Consider the following 22,518-nt stretch of genomic DNA (forward strand, 5'->3'; position numbering starts at 1 on the left):
CCTGTAATCCTAGCTACTCAGGAGACTGAGATCTGAGGATCAAGGTTCAAAGCCAGCCCAGGCACAAAAGGACCTGAGACTCTTATCTCCAATTAACCTCTAGAAAACGGGAAGTGGGGCTTGGCTCAAGGGTAGGGTGGTAGCTTTGAGTTGAAGAGCTCAGGGACAATGCCCAGGCCCAGGGGTAGGGAGGGCAGTAGCCTCGAACTGAAGAGCTCCAGGACAGGGCCCAAGCCAAGTTCAAGCCCATAACCCAGCAAAAAAAAAAAAAAAAAAAAAGAAACAGCCAAGTTTAGAACATACTAATTTGTCTTATTAATCTCTACCAACTTACTTACCCAAATGCAATGCTTCCTGGTACCTCTTGGTATCAAAGTACAAAGACACCAGTCTTGCCTAGGAAAGAGAAAAGGCATTGACTAAAGAAGAGAAAAAAAATAATCCCACAGAAAGAAATCAAAGATTAACAGTCAGAGAAATGTTACTGTTGAATATCTGTTCTAGGATAGCCTCAAATTCCGAATAAATAATCTAGTCTGCAGTATTGTCTCCTCTTATAGGCAATGACTTGCTGTTAAGTTTGCCATGTTGCTGCTTATTTCTCAGCCCAAATGAGAAAAATCTGTCTCAAACTTTCAATCAAAACAATTCTAAATGGGAGCACTGTCACAGTCTTTTGGTGACTGGATAATGTAAACTTACTCAAAGTACTTTTGATAAGGATGGCATTACTTACATTCAATCTAGCACCTAGATGCCTGAAATCAGTGGTAAATTGGGTACCTACCTCCAAAGCTTGACGTAAGAAAGTTCTTTTCTCTGATTTGGCCCATTCGATGCACTCTAAACATAGCTCGACCTGAAATAAGGAGAGACACCAGTACATGTAACATTTCTGTCATCACATTCTTCCAATCAAGTAGGCCTTGGAGAATAAAAATGCTTTACTGTCTTCCTTACATATTATACATGTTGTTCCATTTGTTCCCACAGTATAATGATTCCAAAGTATCTCAGTATCTAATCATAATATCATAATGAAAAAATCAGTGTCTTTTTTCATACTTGAAGTCTCTGTTAAAATTGTGGGTTTTGGGCTGGGAGTTTGGCCTAGTGGTAGAGTGCTTGCCTAGCATGCACAAAGACCCGGGTTCAATTCCTCGGTACCACATACATAGAAAAAAGCCGGAAGTGGTGGTGAGGCTCAAGTGGTAGAGCTCTAGCCTTGAGAAAGCCTAAGGACAGTGCTCAGGCCCTGAGCCCAAGCCCAAGCCTGGCAAAAATAAATAAAATTGTGGGTTTTTTGGAAAAGAGTGTCCTCTTTGAAATTCTTCTACCTTTTTAGGGAACATCAATAACTTAGGAAACACATAAAGACCTAGAATGAATATTTCTACAACATCTTAGGAATCTTTTTTTTTTTTTTTTGCCAGTCCTGGGGTTTGAACTGGACCCGGGCACTGTCCTTGGATACTTTTTTGTTCAAAGCTAGCACACTTGAGCCACATCGCCACTTCCAGCTTTTTCTATGTATATGGTACCAAGGAATCGACCCAGGGCTCCACGCATGCTAGGCAAGCACTCAATCACTAGGCTACACTCCCAACCCCTTTTCCTTTCTTAAAAAGCAAATCTAGGGCCGGGAGTTTGGCCTAGTGGTTAAAGTGCTTGCCTAGCATGCATGAAGACCCAGGTTCGATTCCTCGGTACCACATACATAGAAAAAAGCCTGAAGTGGTGCTGAGGCTCAAGTGGTAGAGTATTCTAGCCTTGAGAAAGTCCAAGGACAGTGCTCAGGCCCTGAGCTCAAGCCCAGGACTGGCAAAAAAAAAAAAGCAAATCTACTACCGAAATGGCAGTGTTACCATGAACATGCTAGTAAGAAAGGGGAGAAATTCTAAGCCTACACCTAAAAGCCTTGTTCCTTTCTATGGAAAAAGCATAATAAACTCCTTCAACAAATATTTGTTATATAATTCCTGGGAGGAATTAAACGCTCTAAATGCCAGTGACTGAGCAATAAATAAGACAAAGTAGTTACCCTCAAAGAACACTTATCCTAAGAAGGAAAAGATGCTAGGGTTGGGAGTCTGGCCTAGTGGTAGAGTGCTTGCCTAGCATGCACAAAGACCAGGGTTCAATCCTTGATACCACATACACAGAAAAGCTGGAAGTGGTGCTGTGGCTCAAGTGGCAGAACTCTAGTCTTGAGGAAAAAGCTCAAGGACAGTGCTCAGGCCCTAAGTTCAAGCCCCAGAACTGGCAAAAAAAAAAAAAAAGAGGTGCTAAACAAGTAAACAGTCAGAAAAGTAAAGCAGAAATTGGACACATTACTAAAGTATCAAAAATCTGAGGTAATATGATGGGGGAGCAACATGTTTAAGATGAAACTGAGACCCTGTATCACTATTTATAGTAGTCCTATAGCTCACCTTGGAAATAAGTATGTTGGCCTTTAATTACTTTACTGTACAGTCATACAGTCAGTATATAAATTTAAACTTCATAACTTTGTAACGTTTTAAATTGTACTTCACTGTATAAAATGAAAGGACTTCACAGAGTGAGTTCAGGATAAGATCAATATGAACAACTCAGATGAATACAAATGCTCCACTGCCAAAACAGCTTAAAAGGTTATGGCACAGGGGCTGGGAGTTTGGCCTAGTTAGGGTAGAGTGCTTGCTTAGCATGCATGAAGACTGGGTTCGACTCCTTGGTACCACATACATAGAAAAGGCTAGAAGTGGTGCATGGCTTAAGAGGTAGAGTTCTAGCCTTGAGAAAGCCCAAGGACAGTGCTCAGGCCTGAGCTAAAAAGTCTAGGATTGGCCAAAAAAAAAAAAAAAAAAAAAAAAAAGCTATGGCACAAAGGCCAATATGTCAACTATAAAGTAAGGAGAACAGCCAAGCAAAAGTGGCTCACATTTGTGATTGTAGCTACTAGCTACTCTCTTAAGAGGCTAATACTTCTCTCGCTCTTTCTTTCTTTCTTTCTTTCTTTCTTTCTTTCTTTCTTTCTTTCTTTCTTTCTTTCTTTCTTTCTTTCTTTCTTTCTTTCTTTCTTCTTCTTGGGTTTTGGGCCAGTCCTGGGGCTGGAACCCAAGGCCTGAGCACTGTCCTTGGGCTTTCTCATGGCTAGAGCTCTACCACTTGAGCCACAGCACTATTTCCAGCTTTTTCTAGGTATGTGATAGCGAGGAATTGAACCCAGGTCTTCATGCATGGTAGGCAAACACTCTATCAGTAGGTCTAACTCCCAGCCCCACCAATACTTACTTCTTTTATGCCTTGTAATCCTGGATACCCAGGACACTGAGATCTTAGGACCATCCTGGGCAGGAAGAATCCATGAGACTCATCTCTTAACCACAAAAAGCCAAAAGTGAAGCTGTGGCTCAAGTACTATAGCACTAGCCATGAGCACAAAAACTCAATGCCCTGGGTTCAAGACCTCGCCCCATCAAAAAAAGTAAAACTGGTTATAAAATAACAAAATACCTAATAATGTTCCCTTTTATTCAAGGAAAAAGAAAGCTTACTGGTTAACAAAAATCTAACATTCAATGAACAATGGAAATGTAGAAAAGCAGTTAGGGGAGAGCCTAATTCAGACATGGGGCCATATAACAAAGGCCAAAAAATCCCACTGATTAATTGTAAGATGATATCAAATAAGAGTTTAGTATACGTCTACAAAGAAAAGAATTTATGATTAGACAAATGAGGTTTTACCCACTAAGTGGGCTTTATGTTATAAGGAGGAGGAAATTCTAAGACTTCAGTATATAAAAGAGTAGCTTACTTTGCAACTTTAGTCAGTTGCAGGCCAACATTTATTTGTTCAAACAAAAAAATGGACGGGGCTGGGAGTTCGGCCTAGTGGTAGAGTGTTTGCCTAGCATGCACAAAGACCCAGGTTCAATTTCTCCGTACCACATACATAGAAAAAAAAGTCGGAAGTGATGCTGAAGCTCAAGTGGTAGAGCTCTAGCCTTGAGAAAAAGAACCTAAGGATAGTGCTCAGGCACTGAGCTCAAGCCCAGGACTGGCAAAAAAAAAAAAAAAAAAAAAAAAAGATAGAGCTTGGTGCCAGTGGCTCATGTTTTCTAATCCTAACTACTTAGGAGGCTGAGATCTGAGGATCATGGTTTGAAGCTAGTCCGGGCAGCAAAGTTGGTAAGACTCTTATCTCTAATTAAGCACTGAAAAAACTACAAGTAGACCTATGGCTGTAGTGGTAGAACACTAGCCCTGAGTTTAAGACCCAGGACTGGCAATAAATTAAAAAACAAAACCACGGGCTGGGAGTTTGGCCTAGTGGTAGAGTGCCTGCCTAGCATGCACAAAGACCTGGGTTCGATTCCTCAGTACCACATACATAGAAAAAGCCAGAAATGGTGTGGTGGCTCAGGGTAGAACACTAACCTTGAGGAAAGCCCAAGGACATTGCTCAGGCCCTGAGCTCAAGCCAGGACTGGCAAAAAAAAAAAAAAAAAAAAAAAAAAAAAAAAACACAAAAGAAAAGCACTTAAGGGGCAGGGAATTTGGCCGAGTGGTAGAGTGCTTGCCTAGCATGCATGAAGACCCTGGTCCGATTCTTCGGTACCACATACATAGAAAAAGCCAGAAGTGGTACTGAGGCTCGAGTGGTAGAGCTCTAGCCTTAAGAAAGTCCAAGGACAGTGCTCAAGCCCTCAGCTCAAGCCCAGGACTGGCAAAAAAAAAAAAAAAGAAGGGCCAGGAGTTTGGCCTAGTGGTAGAGTGCTTGCCTAGCATGTACGAAGACCCAGGTTCAATTCCTCAGTACCACGTATATAGAAAAAAAAGCCGGAAGTGGTGCTGAGGCTCAAGTGGTAGAGTGCTAAGCCTTGAGAAAGTCCAAGGACAGTGCTCAGGCCCTGAACCCAAGCCCAGGACTGGCAAAAAAAAAAAAAAGAAGAAGAAAAGAAAAGCACCTAATACTATTAAATAAACAAATAATATAACCTAAACTTATCTTATTTTCTGTCTACTATATAAAACATAATTCTGTCAGAAGCAAGCAAAAAGACTGTACTACAAATGAATTTTCTACAAATGAAGTAGGCCTATAAGTTTCTAAGAATCATTAGGCAAGAAACCAGATTTAGGGCTGGGAATGTCATTCAGTGGTAGAGTGCTTGCCTAGCATGCATGCATGAAGCCCTGGGTTCAATTCCTCAGTAACACACAAACAGAAAAAGTTGGAGCTAGCACTGTGGTTCAAGTGGCAGAGCACTAACCTTGAGCAAAAGAAGCTTAGGAAGGGCCAGGAGTTTAGCCTAATGGTAGAGTGCTTGCCTAGCTCAAGCCCAGGACTGGCAAAAAAAAAAAAAAAAAAAACACCACCAACAACAAAAACAAAAAACAAGAACCCAAATTTAAAAGACATCATTCCAAAGTAGTATCTATATGTCTTGCATTTCTGAAATTCCTTACTGTTTATTCATGGCCTTTGTCTTCCATCTATCCTAGACATATAACCAACTAGCATTTCTAACTTTGTGTTTATATACTATCATATATTTTAGGGGTTGGGGATTTAGCTCAGCGGAAAAGCCCTTGCCTGGCAAGTACAAGACCCTGAGTTCGGTCGTCAGCTATTGGGGAGAAGGGGGGAGCTTTAAAAGACCAAAAAAAAATAATAAAAATAATAATAAGGCAACATATATTTTAGAGCTAGGTACTGTTAGCTCACATCTGTAATCCTAGGTACTCAGTAGCTAATCTCTAAGGACCATATTTCAAAGCCAGCCTGGGCAAGAAAGCCCATGACATTGTTATCTCCAATTAACTACTAGAAAATTGAAAGTGGTGCTGTGGTCCAAGTGATAGAGAGTACTAGCCTTGAACAAAAAAGCTCAGGGACAGAATCCAGGGCCCCACCACCAGAAACACACACACACACACACACACACACACACACACACACACACACACACAAAACTAGTTGCCTCCACTGTTAAAACACAACCCTTTGCTGAGGCACGCAGCAGAGTGCCATCCTTAAAGACAAAGAGGCTCAAGGACAGTGCCCAATCCCCAAGTTCAAGCCCCAGGACCAATGAAAAAATTAAAAGCTTAGTAATCTAAGATATAGATAGAAACTCTTGTCTGAAATCCGGGAATAGGAAAGCATCTAATATGTAGATGTCTGAGAATTGACTTGTGTTCAGTTAATGTCTCAAGGAGGAAGATATGTGAAGTTCTTAAAGCACAAGATGCCTCATTTCATTTGATTGATTGATGTCTGAATTCAGTTCTATTTTTTTCCATTTAATGAATTGAATTTTGTATTCTTATTATAAAGCTAATGTACAGAGCAGTTACCATTACACAAGTCAAAGAAGAATACATTTCTTTCCTTTTTTTCTTTTCCTGTGGTTGTGGGGCTTGAAGTCAGAGCCTAGCAGATTAAAGCCAACCTGGGCAGAAATGAGACTCTAATCTCAAATTAACCAGTATAAAGCCAGAAGTAGAGCTGTGGAAGAATGCTAAGCTTAAGTACAAAAGCTCAGGGACAGTGCCTAGGCTCTGAGTTCAATCTCTAGGACTGGCACCCAAAAGAAAAGAAATTTTAAAAGAAAGCAGTTACCTATGGGACTGTAACACCTTTGTACAACCACTTAATAATAAATAATAAAACAAGCAGTTACTGTGTTTTTTTACAACTGTACCCTATCATCCATATGAGTGCCTCATGATCAGAAAGTATTGAGTAAGGACTGAAAAATAAAACTATAAGAAAGGCAAAAACCAGGCCTAGTAGTCGAGTGCCTGCTTAGCATGCACTAAGCCTTGGGTTCAGTTCCTCAGTACTACATACACAGAAAAAAGCCGAAATGGCACTATGGCTCAAGTGGTAGAGTGCTAACCTTGAGCAAAAAGTGTCCAAGGACAGTGCCCAGGCCCTGAGTTAAAGTCCCAGGACTGGCAAAAGAAAACAAAAAAGGCAAAAACTATTATTCTTATTACCAACAGACTGAAATCACTACAATATAACTTTCTTGAACTTCTTTACAGAAGTTTTTAATTTGTGTATGTCTCTTCCTAATAGAAAATGCATCTATCACTGAAAAAGAAAAAAACAGAGCACTCATTAAAAGAGCTCAAGATCAACTTTGAACATGTGAATAATATGAACAGAAATAGTCACTTCCGCACAACACAGAACAGATGGATGCTCACCCTTCAATAAAGACATGAACACAGTAAAAACCAAAACCAAAAAAAACATGCCAAGAAAGAATGCCGTAACACTTACTTAGTGCTCATAAGGAGCTCTGTGACACAAGGTGAAAGGTACCACAGACACAGAAAACATTACAAAAGTGTGGCAATACAATCCCTCAAAGACAAGAGTCAGTTTGTGACCCTGATGTAATGAGGATTCCAGGGACCACTGACAATCTCCACTTACAAAGCAAAGCATGGAACAGACTCAAAGTATCAAATGCCTTGTAACAAAGAGAAACTGACATGATAAGTCCTGAGCTGTCCTCCCAGCTGTCTCTTCTACCTAGTACCATAGTGAAGCAGGCAACTGTGAAATAAACTTTGTTCCCTACTATCTACTTTCTGTCATTAATACAACTTACCTCCTGTCCTGTAGCTGCTTCCATATCAAGAAACAGATCAAGAAGAGATCGGACCAGACGAGCTGCTTTAGCCTTACTGATGGAATTCAAGAAAGGTCGTACATACTTCAGGAGTCCTCCAAGTTCTGTGAGGAAAAGTAATTCAGAAAAGAAAAATAAACATTAATATTGGGACAAAAATATCCATTTGAAAAACTGACAAACTACCATTAGAAAAATCAGTATTGATATCAATGGAATAGGTTTAAATGTAACTTAGTAGGAGTTTCTAGCATTCTAAGCAGGTCAGAAATAACAAAAATAAGTTAAATATCATATACCAAATTTGTATTCTTTCACATGTGTGCGTGTATGCGTGTACCAGTATTAGGATTTGAAATCAGTATCTCACTGCCTGGCTGTTTTCCTATCAAAACTAGCTTTACCTACACTTCCAGACTTTTGCTGGTTAACTCAAAATAAAGAGTCTCTCTAAAATCTGGCTGACTTCAAACCAAAATCCTCAGACCTTAGCCTCATCAGTGGCTAGGATTATACGCATGAGACACCAGTACCAGGCACCAAAATTATATTCAATTCCCCACTGAGCCCCTGGAATACTAGAACATAAATGCCCATGAAACACTCAAATCTATGCCTCATTATTATCCATCCTATTGAAAGATAAATAGTAAAGTAGCTTTCTAAAACATACAATATGCTCTGCTCCTGCCCACTTCTCCATAAACAAGTATGGATCTTGTTATAAAAGTTCATAAGGGGGCCGGGAGTTTGGCCTAGTGGTTAAGGTGCTTGCCTAGCATGCACGAAGACCCGGGTTCGATTCCTTGGTACCACATACATACAAAAAAAAGCCGGAAGTGGTGCTGAGGCTCAAGTGGTAGAGCTCTAGCCTTGAGAAAGTCCAAGAACAGTGCTCAGGCCCTGAGCTCAAGCCCAGGACTGGCAAAAAAAAGTTCATAAGGGGCCTGGGGTGTGGCTTCATAGTAGAGCATTTGACTAGCGTGCAAGGAAGAACAAGGTTTGATTCCTTGGTATCAAATACACACAAAAAAAGTTGAAAATATGATTCAAGTGGCAGAGTACTGGCCTTGAGTTGAGCAAAAGTGCTTAAGAACACAGTGCCAGGACTGGCAAAAAAAAGAAAAGAAAAGAAAAAAAACATAAAAAAAACAGAATACTTGGGGCCAGGAGTTTGGCCTAGTGGTAGAGTTCTTACCTCACATGCACAAGGACCCAGGTTCAATTCCTTGGTACCACATATAGGGAAAAAAGTAAGAAGTGGTACTGTGGCTCAAGTGGTAAAGCTCAGCCTTGAGAAAGCCCAAGGACAGTACTCAGGACCTGATTTTAACCAGGACTGGCCAAAAAATAAAATACTTGCTGGGCACAGTGGCTCATGCAGATAATCCTAGCTACTCAAGTGGCTGAGATCTGTTCAAAGCTAGCCCAGGCACTAAAGAATATGAGACTCTTCATCTCCAATTAACCACTAGAAACTATTTGGGAAATTCGGCTGAGGTTCAAGGGGTAGGGCAGTAGCCTTGAGCTGAAGAGCTCAGGGACAACGCCTAGGCCCAGAGTTCAAGCCCCACGATCGACAACAACAACAAAAAAAATTTTTAAAGGGGGGAGGGCCTGAGAGCATAGCCTAGTGGTAGAGTGCTCGCCTAGCACACATGAAGCTTAGTACCATATACACAGAAAAGGCCAGAAGTGGTGTTGTAGCTCAAGGGGTAGAACGCTAGCCTTGAGCAAAAATGATCCAAGGACAGTGCCCAAGCTGAGTTCAAGCCCAGGGCTGGTAAAAAATAGATAAAATTAAACACTTGGGTCTGGAAGTATAACCTTGTGGTAGAGTGCTTGCCTAGCATACACAAAATCCTAGATTCGATTCCTTGATACCACATACACAGAAAGAGCTAGAAATGGTGCTGTGGCTCAAGTGGTAGAGCTCTAGCCCTGAGAAAGTTCAAGTACAGTGCCCAGGCCCTGAGTTCAAGACCCAGGAGAGGCAAAAAAAAAAAAAAAAAAAAAAAAAACTTTTTATTCCCGGGTGTGGGGGGGGAGGGAAACGGGTACCAAGACATGTGAAAGGGTATCAATCTATGTGAATTAATGCACCTTCTGTCTGGGAAATATCATGTAACCCTTTTACTAATTACAATAAAAAAAATAAGCAATAAAAAAAATAAAAAATAAAAAATAAACTTTTTATTCCCAAATCTGTCTCAGCTCCTTAAACAGAGCTTTTCAATTGCAGTTCTCTTCTTTCCTCTCAAAGTACTCTCCAGTTCAGCACCACTTCCTCAGCACTTTTTTTTTTTTCTATGCATGTGGTACCAAGGAATCGAACCCGGGTCTTCGTGCATGCTAGGCAAGCACTCTACCACTAGGCCAAACTCCCGGCCCCTGCACTCTTTTTTTTTAAATATCTTTCCAATGAATAGCATTCAATAATAATATTTAAACAAATAATAAAATAGTTATCTGTATATACTGCATATTAACACAAAATTCTTAGTTTTTTTAAATAATAAATGCATCTTTTTTTGGGGGGGGGAGTCAGTCGTGGAGCTTGAACTCTGGGCCTGGGCTCTGTCCCAGAGTACTTCAGCTCAAGGCTAATGCTCTACCACAGCACCACTTTCAAAGCAATCAATTGTTGCAGACAAAAACGGTGTCTTCATTCCTATTATAGGCACCATTTTTTTCTAAATTAGAAAGTGGTTTAGATTAACCTTAGTGTGTTTCTATGGGGAAAACCTTCCAAGATTTCATTTTGTTCTCTTCTTTTGCTGTTAAGCCACGAAATGCCAACAGGATAAAATCAGGAACATTGTATGTAGGAATAGTCTTTGGGAGAACTATTGGGGTTTGAACTTAGGGTTTTGCACTTGTGAGGGTGCAGAGAAAAAGAAGTAGGGAGTAAGGAATGAAGGACAAAGGAAGGAAGGGGAAGAGGAGGGAGAGGAGTGGAAACTACTTAACTAGAAATTCCCTAGAGAAAGAACAGCAAACTTGGTCAACAAGTGTGCTGTGAAGGACATGGTCTCCTGGCAGTGCGCCCCTCAGCACTCTGCTGAATAAACTTTTCTCAAAGAAATTACATTATTTTGTCCTTCAGGCTTTACTATTCCCTTCAACAATTCCTCATGTATCTACAAAACCTAACACTTCAATAATGAAAAATGCTCCCTCCTTTAGAAGAAAAGCAAAACAAGAATTTCAAGGAGTGACTTGAAAAACAAACTAGAGATGTGTTTGTCAAATTAATAAAAATTGAAGAATGTTTCAACTAAACTAAGAAATTCTTTTTGGAATATAGGCTAAAATTACCTTTGTGCCATTACCCCATTAATAACCTCCAATTGTAGACTCACTCTCCTGAGAACTCTAATTCAGGACAATCAAATCTTGCCCTCCTGAGAACACCAATTCAGAATCCTAAAATGCTCATCTGCCCAGACAGTCAAAAGATGCAAGAAACTGTGTCAGGTACTAAAGGAACCTACACAAAAGATAGAACATTTATCTTTTGTCCTTCACTAGTAAGTACTACCTTTGAGTAACTGTGTGTAATACATTTTCCCATTTTGCCCTGTCATGCACTCTTACATAAAGTGCATTCTAGCTGAGCGCCAGTGGCTCACACCTGTAATCCTAGCTATTGAGAAGGTTGAGATCTGAGGATCCAGGTTCAAAGCCAGGACAGGTATAAAAGTTCATGAACTTCTTATCTCCAATTAACCACCAGAAAACCAGAAGTGGCACTATGGCTCAAAGTTGTCGAGCATTAGCATTAAGCTGAAGAGATAAGGGAGAGACTCAGAGTTCAAGTCTCATGACCAAAACAACAAAAAAAAGTACATTCGAGCCTGGTACCAGTGGCTCCCACCTGCAATACTAGACACTTTGGCTGAAACACTCCTGCTTCAAACTACATTAATGCTACAAGCCAATGTGTTTTCCCATCTTCTTGACCCATGTAAACGGGACTCTTCCCCTGAAATTGCTTTCCATATCCATACAAATTTCAATTATACTATAGAATCATATAATTCTTTTATGTGTGTACATATGTTAGAATGTTTTGCTGGGACCTTATGCATCTTAGGAAGCACTCTATCAATGAGCTACACCCATCCTATCCTAGCTTTGATGTAATGTCATTTTTCACATAGCATTTCCTACTATGTTTGAACAATTGTGATTTCTAGTGGCACAAATACTTTGAAATACAAATAAATCTATACTTCTTTCCACCTGACTTCATTTGTCTCTATTAATTTCCCCCCCCCCTTTTTTTAGGCTAAACATCTCTAGCTACTTAAATTGTTCCTCCAATGTTCTGTTTTCTAGATTATTCAATCTCTCTAGTAAATTCTAGAGTTTATGGAGATATCTAGACTAAAGAAAATGCTCCAGCCAGGCGCTGGTGGCTCACACCTGTAATCCTAGCTATTCAGGAGGCTGAGATCTGAGGATTGCGGTTCAAAGCCAGCCCGGGCACAAAAGTCCATGATATTCTTTTTTTTTTTTTGCCAGTCCTGGCCTTGAGCTCAGGGCCTGAGCACTGTCCTTGGACTTTCTCAAGGCTAGAGCTCTACCACTTGAGCCTCAGCACCACTTCTGGCTTTTTTCTATGTATGTGGTACCGAGGAATTGAACCCAGGTCTTTGTACATGCTAGGCAAGCACTCTACCACTAGGCCAAACTCCCGGCCCTTGATCTAGCTACTTCTAAAGTAAGATAGACTATATGGGGGTTTATTTTGAGATAAGGTCTCACTACGTAGCTCAGGCTGCCTGCGAATTCATGCCCCTCTGTCGTAGCCCCCAGAGTATTGGGATTACAGGTGTGCACTCATGCCTAGGAAGCAGATGTCAGGTTTTAATTTTTCAGTTGCATTCATGATTCACATTCAGTCCATTAAGGTCTGTTTTGCAAAGACAGGTAATTCCCCATATTCCTATGTTGATAAGGATTTCAATATAATCTTATATTTATCGCAACTAATTTAATCTCCTGGTTTGGCAGTAACTGTGAATCTTAATTCTGTCCTCTACTGTACTGAGTCATCCACAAAAATAAGCATGCCTGCTGAAATGGTTTTAACCATGATGCCAGATGCTGACCAGAAAAACAAAGACAGATTCCTATGATATGACAATACAAACTTGTCTTCAGGTAGATAAATGATTCATTTGGCATGCTTTGAACAACTATTCCAAAAAATTTTGTAAATTAGCCAACTATACCTATGTCAGCCTTGAGAAAAAAGCTTGGAGTTCAAGTCCAAGTATTGGTGTGTGCACACGTGCACACATGCACACACACACACACACACACACACACACAACACAGCCACCTCACCCATGGCAGCCACTGAAATCTGCAAGTTTTGGAGGTGAGTTTGGAATAGTCTGTTCATAATAAATTAAAACCAAACCATCTGTCCCAGAACGCCCATGTTTCACTTTGTAGTATCCATCCAGATAGAATCTCTTCATTACTTTTCATTACCTTTTACCTGCCTCCATTTTCTTACATTTTTCTACCCTCCATGATTACAGAATTATTCATAGAATAAGTATCCAGAACTAATCTTTGGATATTAAAGGACAGAAATTGTCAGAGCCTAGAGAAATGAACTTATTTAAAGAGACTATCTGCTCTCTTCTCTCACCTACCTTGGCTTTAATTCTCTTTTTTTGATGTTATTTCTATCTTTTTCTCTTTGAAAATCATTTTCCTTCCTAGAAAAGGTAGAAGTGAAATATGAGCTAAGCAATCTGCCTTTCTCTCTAGTATCTGCAAGCATTATATTTTCGCTAAGCACTGAATTATTATTCTTCTTATCCCAACAAATTATCTGCTATTTTTCAAAATAACTAAAGAAATCTTATCTGTTTCATATTCATTCTTAGGATATATTCTTTTCATTTTCATATGTTCTATTTTTTGTAATTTCCATAAAATCACAGAGACAGTTTTCCCATTTTTTTACTAATACTATACAATTATATGATCAGAATCTCACTAGAACCTAACAGAATTCAAGGGATTTCTTTTAAGATCCTCAGGTTATGTAAAATCTATAAATTCTGTATCTAGACATTATTTCTGGAAAAAGTCGATACTATTTTCTCTTTTTTTCTTTTTTCTTTCTTTTTTTTTTTTTTTTTTTTTTGCCAGTCCTGAGACATGGGCCTGGGTTCTGTCCCTAGGCCTCTCTGTGCTCAAGGCAAGCGCTCTACCACGTGAGCCACAATACCATTTCCAGCTTTTTCTGTCTATATGGTACTAAGAAATTGAACCTAGAGCTTCATGCATGCTAGTCAAGCAGGCTACTACTAAGTCTCATTCTCAACCAACACTATTTTCATAATTATCTCACATCTGACTACTGTCTCATTCATTAATCTCCAAGTGATCAATTTTAATTTTAGTCAGGGACCCTTATTGATCTTTCTGAGCACAATGATAAACATTAAAGACATAATAACGCAAAAATGGGGGCCAGGAGCATGGCCTAGTGGTAGAGTGCCTGCCTAGCATGAATGAAACCTTGAGTTCAATAACTAGATACCACATACACAGAAAAGGTCAGAAGTGGCTCAAGTGGTAGAGCTCTAACCTTGAGGAGCCCAGGGACAGTGCCCAGGCCCTGAGTTCAAGCCCTAGGACTGGCAAAAAAAAAAAAAAAATAGTAATAATGCAAAACTGAAGATAAATGGTATAGATGTGTTTTGTGATCTCAAATAATGCAAAATTCAACAAATATAAACAATATGCACCTATCAATTACTAAGAGCTAAGATAGAGCCCCAATACTGTGTATATACTACCTGTACTACATATATACAACCTGCACTCTTCCAACTATCTTAGAAAACAATGAAGTTGGGCCAGGTGGCCCATGCCTATAATCCTAGCTACTCAGGAGGCTGAGATCTGAGGATCAAGGTTCAAAATCAGCCAGGACACAAAAGACCTTGAGATTCTTACCTCCAATTAATCACTAGAAAATGGGAAGTGGGGCTATGGCTCCAGGGGTAGAATGGTAGACTTGAGCTGAAAAGCTCGGGGACTATGCTCAGGCCCATAGTTCAAGTCCCACAACCAATCCCTACCCCCCTCCCCCTCCCCCCAACCCCCGCAAAAAAAAAAAGAGAGAAAATAATGACATAATGACATGTATGCCAGAAAAGTTTTTTGAAAAACTTAGAAATTAGCTAGGTACAGTGGCTCACACCTGTAAAGCTAACAGCTATTCAGGAGTCTGAGATCTGAGGATTAAGGTTCAAAGCCAGCCCAAGCACTAAAGACATTAAAGACCATGAGACTCTTATCTCCAATTAACCACTAGAAAACCAAAGTGGCACTGTGGCTCAGGGATATGATGATAGCCTTGAGCTGAAGAGTTCAGGGACAATGCCCAGGCCCAGGGGTAAGACAGTAGCCTTAAGTTAAAGAGCTCAGGCCCAGAGTTCAAGCCCCACAACAACAAAAACAAAAGTAAACATAATTCACCTATGAAATTCCAGTAGGTTGATAGTATACTTCTCAACTAATCACATGCTGAGTCACAAAATGGTGAAGGCTAGGATTTGAGAAAATAAGCATGCAACTGGAATTACATGCAAAAAAAGTAATATATTTGAATTAAATTATTGACATATAGATATGGCAGTTTCTAACTATTCTACTGTCAGGTAACAAGTTAAATATTTAAGTGACCAAAATAGAAAATCTTAAATCAATTTACCTGGTTTTATAATCCTTTTAGAAAAACTACTATACATAGATTATACCTGACATGAATGACTTATCAAAACTGTTTTGGTCGCAATAGTGGGTCACGCCTGTTATCCTAGCTGTTTAAGAGACTGAAATATGAGGATCACAGTTCATAGCAGCTAAGGCAGCAAAACCATAAGTTTATTATCTCCAGTTAATCAAAATACTCTAAGTGCAGCTATGGCTGCCTTGAGCAAAACCTAAGGGACAGCACTCAGGCCCCTGAGGAATGGCATTAAAAAAAAAAAAAAAAAAAAAAACTGGGCATGTGGCTTATACCTATAATCCTAGTTACTCAGGAGGCTGTCCTGGTTCAAAGCCAGCCCAAGTTAAAGCCAGCCCAGGTTCAAATCCAGCCCAGGTTCAAAGCCAGCCCAGCCCGGGCACTAAAGATTATGAAACTCTTATCTCTAATTAACCACCGGAAGAGGTGCTATGGCTCAAGGAGTAGGGCCAGGAGTCTTGAGCTGAAGAGCTCAGGGACAATGCCCAGGCTCAGACAAAACAACAACAAAAATTCCAAGAGAAATTCATAAACACATTAAAAAGAGAAGACCCATTACTGATCATGGATAACGCACAAGTGATAACTATAAGAAAACCATGGGGCCGGGAGTTTGGCCTAGTGGTAGAGTGCTTGCCTAGCATACACAAAGAATGGGGTGCAATCCCTCCGTACCACATTCATAGAAAAGGCCAGAAGTGGTGCTTTGGTTCAAGTGGTAGAGCTCTAGCCTTGAGAAAGCCCAAGGACAGTGCTCAGGCCCAGAGTACAAGCCTCTGGACTGGCAAAAAGAAGAAAAAGGGAGGGGCCGGGAGTTAGGCCTAGTGGTTAAAGTGCTTGCCTAGCATGCACGAAGACCCGGGTTCGATTCCTCGGTACCACATATATAGAAAAAAAAGCTGGAAGTGGTACTGAGGCTCAAGTGGTAGAGCTCTAGCCTTGAGAAAGTCCAAGGACAGTGCTCAGGCCCTGAGCTCAAGCGCACGACTGGCAAAAAAAAAAAAAGAAGAAAAAGGGAGGGAGGGAGGGAGGGAGGGAGGGAGGGAGGGAGGGAGGGAGGGAGGAAGGAGAGAAAGCAAGAAAACCATAACCGGGACTGAGAACATGGCTTAGTAGTAGAGTGCTTAGCATGAATCCTGGGTTCAATTCCTCAGTACCACATAAACAGAAAAAGCTGGAAGTGGTGTAGTGGTTCAAGTGGTAGAGTGCTAGCTTTGAGCAAAAGAAGCTCAGGGACAGTGCCCAAGAACTGAGTTCAAGCTTCAAGCTTGTCCAAAAAAGAAGGAGGAGGTGGAAGAGGAGGAGAGAAAGAGAAAGAGAAAGGGGGGGAGAGAGGGAGAGAGAGAAGAAAGAAAGCTATAACCATTGTTCCATTCATCCAGAAGCCTGAAATGAAACATCAAAGATTCAAATCCTGGCTCTACCAGAAGTGGTTATTTAAACTTCATGCTCAGTTTCCTCATATGTAATAATAACTAATTTCAAGTTGCTTCAAGGACTCAATAAGCTGAACCACGTTTGTAAGTACTCAAAATGTATTATATACATACACTTCTCTGTTCTTTTCTTTTTCTTTTGGCCAGTGCTGGGGCTAGAACTCAGGGTCTGAGCACTGTCCTTCAGCTTTCTCAAGACTGGAGCTCTACCACTACAGCCACAGCACCACTTCCGGCTTTCTCTATGTATGTGGTACTGAGGGACTGAACCTGGGTCTTCATGCATGCTAGGCAAGCACTCTACTAATAGGCCAAACTCCTGGCCCACTTCTCTTTTCTTTTTCTTTGCAGTACTGGGTTTTGAATTAAAACTCACTCCCCCTGCCAACTTGGATCTGCTTGTCCACTTGAGCTATATCTTCAGCTCTGACAGACTTTACTGTCAGGCTACCTTCAAACCCAGTTGTTCTTTCAGATTTAAAAATCATATTTTAGGCTGGGTGTGGTGGCTCACACCTGTAATCCTAGCTACTCAGGAGGCTGAGATCTGAAGATTACAGTTCAAAGCCAGTCTAAGCAGAAAAGTCCATAAGACTCTTATGTCCAATTAACCACCAGAAAACCAGAAGTGGCACTGTGGCTCAAATAATGCTAGTCTTGAGCAAAAGAACTCAGTGACAGGACTGGGAGTGTGGCCTAGTGGTAGCATGCTTGTACAGCATCATAAAACCCTGAGTTCGATTCCTTGGCACAAGTGGTGCTGTGGCTCAAATTGTAGAGCACTAACCTTGAGAAAACTCAAGGACAGTGCCCAAGCCCTGAGTTCAAGCCACCCAGCTTAAAAAAAAAAACCTCAGTGACAGCACCCAGGCCCAAGTTCAAACCCCATGAACGACAACAACAACAACAACAACAAAATCATATTTTAGCTAGGTACCAGTGACTCACGCCTATAATCCTAACTGCTCAGAAGGCAATTCAAAGCCAGCCCAGGGAAGAAAGGGCATGAGACTCTTTGATCACTAATTAACTACCAAAAACGCCAAAAGTCAAGATGTATAGCTCAAGTGAAAAGAGTGCTAGCCCTAAGAAAAAACAAAAACAAAAGCTCAGGGACAGCATCTAGGTATTAAGTTCAAACCCCAGGACAAGCATATGTACACATACACATACATACCAAGCTTTAAAAAATAAAAGACACAGGCTGGGAGCATGGCCTAGTAGTAGAGTACATGCCTAGCATGCATGAAAACCCAGGTCCAATTCCTCAGTACCACATACACAGAAAAAGCTGGAAGTGGTGCTATGGCTCAAACGATAGAATTCTAGGCTTGAGAAAGCCTAAGGACAGTGTTCAGGCCCCAAGCTCAAGCCCCTGGACTGGCATAAATAAATAAATAACACAAGCTTAGCACTGGTGGTTCATGCCTGAAACCTTAGCTACTTAGGAGGCTGAGATCTGAGGATCGCAGCTCAAAGCCAGCCTGGACAGGAAAGTCCTTGAGACTCTTCTCTCCAATAAACCACTAGAAAACTGGAAGTGGAGCTGTGGTAGAGGGCTAGCCTTGAATAACAGAGCTTAGACACGGTGTTAAAGCTCTGAGTTCAAGCCCAACATCAAAAATAAAGACTCATGTAAATATATCCTTGGAATTTCATGCACATGTATTTAAATTTTTAGTGATCCAGTAATTAAAGTTAGTCTGAAATGCAAAAGATCTTAACCTTCAAGTCCAAAAAGGTTTTCGAAGTTATCTATCATTCTCTTGAATAACTACATAATTTGAAGAAAGTAATTCATGAGGTCACTTACCAGAACTTAATCCATTCTAATTCTAAAATCATTTTTAAGTTAACAAGTATCACTCATTTTAACATTAAGCTAACTTCTCCTGAATACTATTACTTTATTGGTCAAAGGTCCTTTCTGGTCAACAGTACTCTCCTCACCCCAAGAACACACCCATCATCAGAGTATCATGTCAAGCCTAGCTAGCCAATGTAATTAGACATTCAGCTACAACTAGAATGCCTAAGCAACCATATGTACAAAGTCATAGCTATCACTGGAGCAATCTTAGGAAGTCATCATTTAATATCGTACTCATTCTGTATCAGAAAAAAAGCACAGTGAGTCATTTGGATATAAAATCCAGTCATCTTCACATAAGGAACCCTAAAGTCACTATCCTTGAATACATCACTACTCAGTAAATTATGGAAGACTGCTGTCTTCATATGTAAACCAATATTGAGAATTAAAAAAACAGAAAGAAATCAGATTACTATATCCCAACAAAAACAGTATATTCAGCCAGGCGCCAGTGGCTCATACCTGTAATTCTAGCCATTCTAGAGGCTGAGATCTGAGGATCAAGGTTCAAAGCCAGCCAGGCACAAAAGTCCATGAGACTCTTATTTCCAATTAACCACCACAAAATGGGAAGTGGCTCTGTGGCTCAAGTGGTAGAGCACTAGCTTTGAGCACAAGAGCTCACAATGTGCGGGCTGGCCCAATGTTCAAGCCCCACAATCAACAACAACAACAACAAAAATAATAAAACTCAAGAGACCTCAGACAGGAGCTGGGCTCCCTGGTGAGTGTCTAGGTATATAATCCGGAAGAAGGCAAGACTCTTAGTCCATGGAAAAAAGTGCTACAAGTACAGCTTAGTGGTAATCTTTGCAAGGAAGCCCTTGATCCTGAGTTCAAAGTCCAGTACAGCCAAAACAACAAAACAAAAATAAAAAAAAATTTAAAGACCACTTAATTTTCTGCTGAAAAAACTGAAGTTTATTTAACAGGATGCCAAGAAAACTGAATTATATCCATATGAATTGTCTGTATAAAATTCCATGTTCCTTTCCTCCAAAAAAAAAAAAAAAGAACAAAAATTCCATCTGTCACTTCAGGTTCAATCCTTCCATTGCACTTACCAGCAGCTTGTCCAGTCTTCGCCAGGAGAGACCCCAATTCAAGGATACTCTGCTCTTTGACTTGCACTGCCTCCTCATCATTTTCCTGAATATCACGTTTCACTGTGGGAGGAAAATAAGAACTTTCTTAAAATTCTGATATTAGAAAAAAAACCTTGGGCAAGAGAAAATGTACCCACCCTTACCAGACAGACCCATTATGAACTCAATCATGTTTACCAAAAGACAAATTCTAGAGCCTAAAATTCAATAAACCCCCTCCAACAAAAACACCAAATAAGAAAGAAAATAATCAAATATGCCATGTAAATCAAATAAATAATAAATAGACCCCTCTCTGATTTTAAGGATGTTTTATGAGTCTATCCACTAGAATTTCCCTTAAGCATAGACATGGAGGTTCCTACTGTAGTCACTTGACTAAAGCAAAACAAACAATTCCTTTATACCTATGGCACAAGTTGTTTATATGAAGTTGCATAAAACGTGTTTATGCATTTACCTGCCACAAACTAAGATCAAATGACTAAGTTACTGATGACAAGAAAAAGTCTTTTCAATAAAGTCTGTGGTTCTGTGAAGCCTTACTAGAAAAACAACCCATCAAAGGTTCCGTGTGATTCTGAGCAATTACAGTTAAGAGAGACTGCTGCTTTATAATGGACTCGGATCTGGTTAAAATAACTTTCTGCTATCTGTCCCACTTTCAACAGTAAATAATTACTCAAACAGCAGACCATCCAATAATGTCTCCAAGTTTGTGGTGTTAATTTTAGTCATCAATACTAGTTGCCACTTCGCTTACAAAAGCATCATGACTTGACAAAAACCAAGATTTTGATACTCCATAATGGAGTCTGGAAAAAGTAAGACGGTCAAACACCATGACTCAAGCTTGCTCTAACAGGAAAGCTTTCAGGGAATTCTCTGCGAGCAGAGTGGACATGCAAGAAATACTCAAAAGGGTAATGTTTGTCATAATAGCAACTTTCTGAAGGACAAAATATTAGGCGCTCGCCGAAAAGTTAAACTGCCAGGCTCACATTAGCTCTAACGTTAGATAGTGTGTAAGCACACACATGTAACAGTTAATTCGACAACACTGGTGCTTTATAACTGACTTAGGATCAGTACTTCAAAGTGAGACATCTTTTGCCAAGGTGCATCTTGATCCCCCCCATCTCCTCTCCTCTCCAAAGGTAAGACACTTCTCGTTGCCCTTTTTCCATCCAAGTCTGAAGCACCAAAATTCAACAACTTACAAAGTCAACCGAACAACACATAAGCATCCTGGAAGTCGCATATCCACGTGCGTTCTCAGACTACTTGTTGATCCCATTCGAATTTTCTCCAGGTACGTTTAAAAGATCCCATTACTACACACGCGAGGGAGAGGAAGCCCAATGCCCTACCTAGAATCCTTGGCCAGTGAGCATTCAACACCTCTCTGTCACTGTCGCGGTGTTTCTACGCACACCTGAACTCCACTAGCGAGCGCGGGGCTGGGGCTGCTACCTCGACTTTCCCGAGGCGTGCATGTGTGAGGAGGAGAGCAGTCCGCTCCCGACGAGTGCCTGCAACTCCGCGGCTGGACAGCCAACTCTGCGAACTAACTTCCAGCCCGCCGGGGAGGCGAGGGAGGCTTAGTCACCGTCTCCAGCCCGGCGGTCCCAGCCGGGGCGGAGGGCAGCCCACCACCTCCTCCCCCGGTGCCAGCCCGGGGTGCGTGTCACCCCCGCAGCTCCCCATCCAGCCAAGGGCCCTCGTTTCCGGGCGCCTTCCGCCGAGGGCTGGGAAGAAGCGAGGCAGCGCCGGCGGCGCGTCCCGTGGAAGGAAACTCCGGGACGAGCGCTCGCGCTCCCACCCCGGCAACCTGGGCTGATCACAACGGCGGGAAATGCCCGTCCCGAGGACCCGCTCGCCCCGGCCGCTCGGCACCGCACTCTCGGAGCGGCCGAGGGCCGGGTCCCGGGCCGGCTCGCGCGGGCCGGAGCGGGGGACCCAGCCCGGGAGACCGAGGGGCCCGGCCCGGCCCGCTCGCCCAGCCGCGGTGCATCCGCCGTGAGTCAGCAGCCAGCAGGTGGACGCGCGGGCTGCCCCGGGGCTTCCCGCCCGACGGGGACCCCGGGACCTCCCGGGAGCCCCGAGCGGCCTGCGCCCCCGGCCCGGCCCCCTCACACACAGTGAGTCAGCAGCACCCGAGCCGGCTAGTCCGGCCCCTCTCGGCTCCCGGCGAACGACACAGGCCGAGCGAGGCTGGCAGAGCCGCGGGGACGACGCGGAGCCCTTTACCGATGGAGTGGAGGATGTCGATGGAGGCCTCCCGGTCGGTGCTGAGTAGAGACTGGGCTCTCTGGAACTCCACCACCGCTGCCGCCGCCATCTTACCGCTCTCACACCGTCCCCGGCCGCGGCCGCCGACGCCGGAAACACACACCCGGAAGACCCGCCCTCGTGTCCTAGCCCCCGGGACCTCCCGCCTCCTCCCAGAGAACCCTGGGAGTTGTAGTCTCTCCTGGCAGAGGCGCCCAGGACGGGTGAGCGCTAGGGCGCCCTGCTGGGGGGCTGCCAAGTTCCTGGGCGCAGTCTTGCCAGATCGGACCGCCGAAGAAGGAGGAGGCAGCGCCTAGGCTACCATCCCGAAAGGGACTTCAGACCCAGGGAGAGCTTTTCTGAGCAGCTGACTCTTGGGCCTTCCTTGTAGTGTCCATGTTTAACC

At 42.1% G+C, this 22,518-nt stretch overlaps 1 protein-coding gene across 1 annotated transcript in view; it reads right to left on the bottom strand.

The window, feature by feature from the left end:
* Psmd11 (proteasome 26S subunit, non-ATPase 11) overlaps positions 1–22,224 on the bottom strand; it is a 38,758-nt gene extending 16,534 nt beyond the window's left edge. The window contains exons 1-5 of the mRNA XM_090351264.1: positions 22,092–22,224; positions 19,800–19,901; positions 7,620–7,744; positions 788–859; positions 339–396 (exon numbers count right to left, since the gene is read on the bottom strand). Coding sequence (XP_090207390.1) covers positions 339–396; positions 788–859; positions 7,620–7,744; positions 19,800–19,901; positions 22,092–22,182 — 448 coding nt within the window. The 5' untranslated portion in view covers positions 22,183–22,224. The remainder of the gene's footprint in view (positions 1–338; positions 397–787; positions 860–7,619; positions 7,745–19,799; positions 19,902–22,091) is intronic.
* Positions 22,225–22,518: the final 294 nt, after the last annotated feature.

The sequence above is a fragment of the Megascapheus bottae genome, chromosome 17 (assembly GCF_031878675.1).
Source record: "Megascapheus bottae isolate mThoBot1 chromosome 17, mThoBot2.hap1, whole genome shotgun sequence".
Taxonomy (NCBI): domain Eukaryota; kingdom Metazoa; phylum Chordata; class Mammalia; order Rodentia; family Geomyidae; genus Megascapheus; species Megascapheus bottae.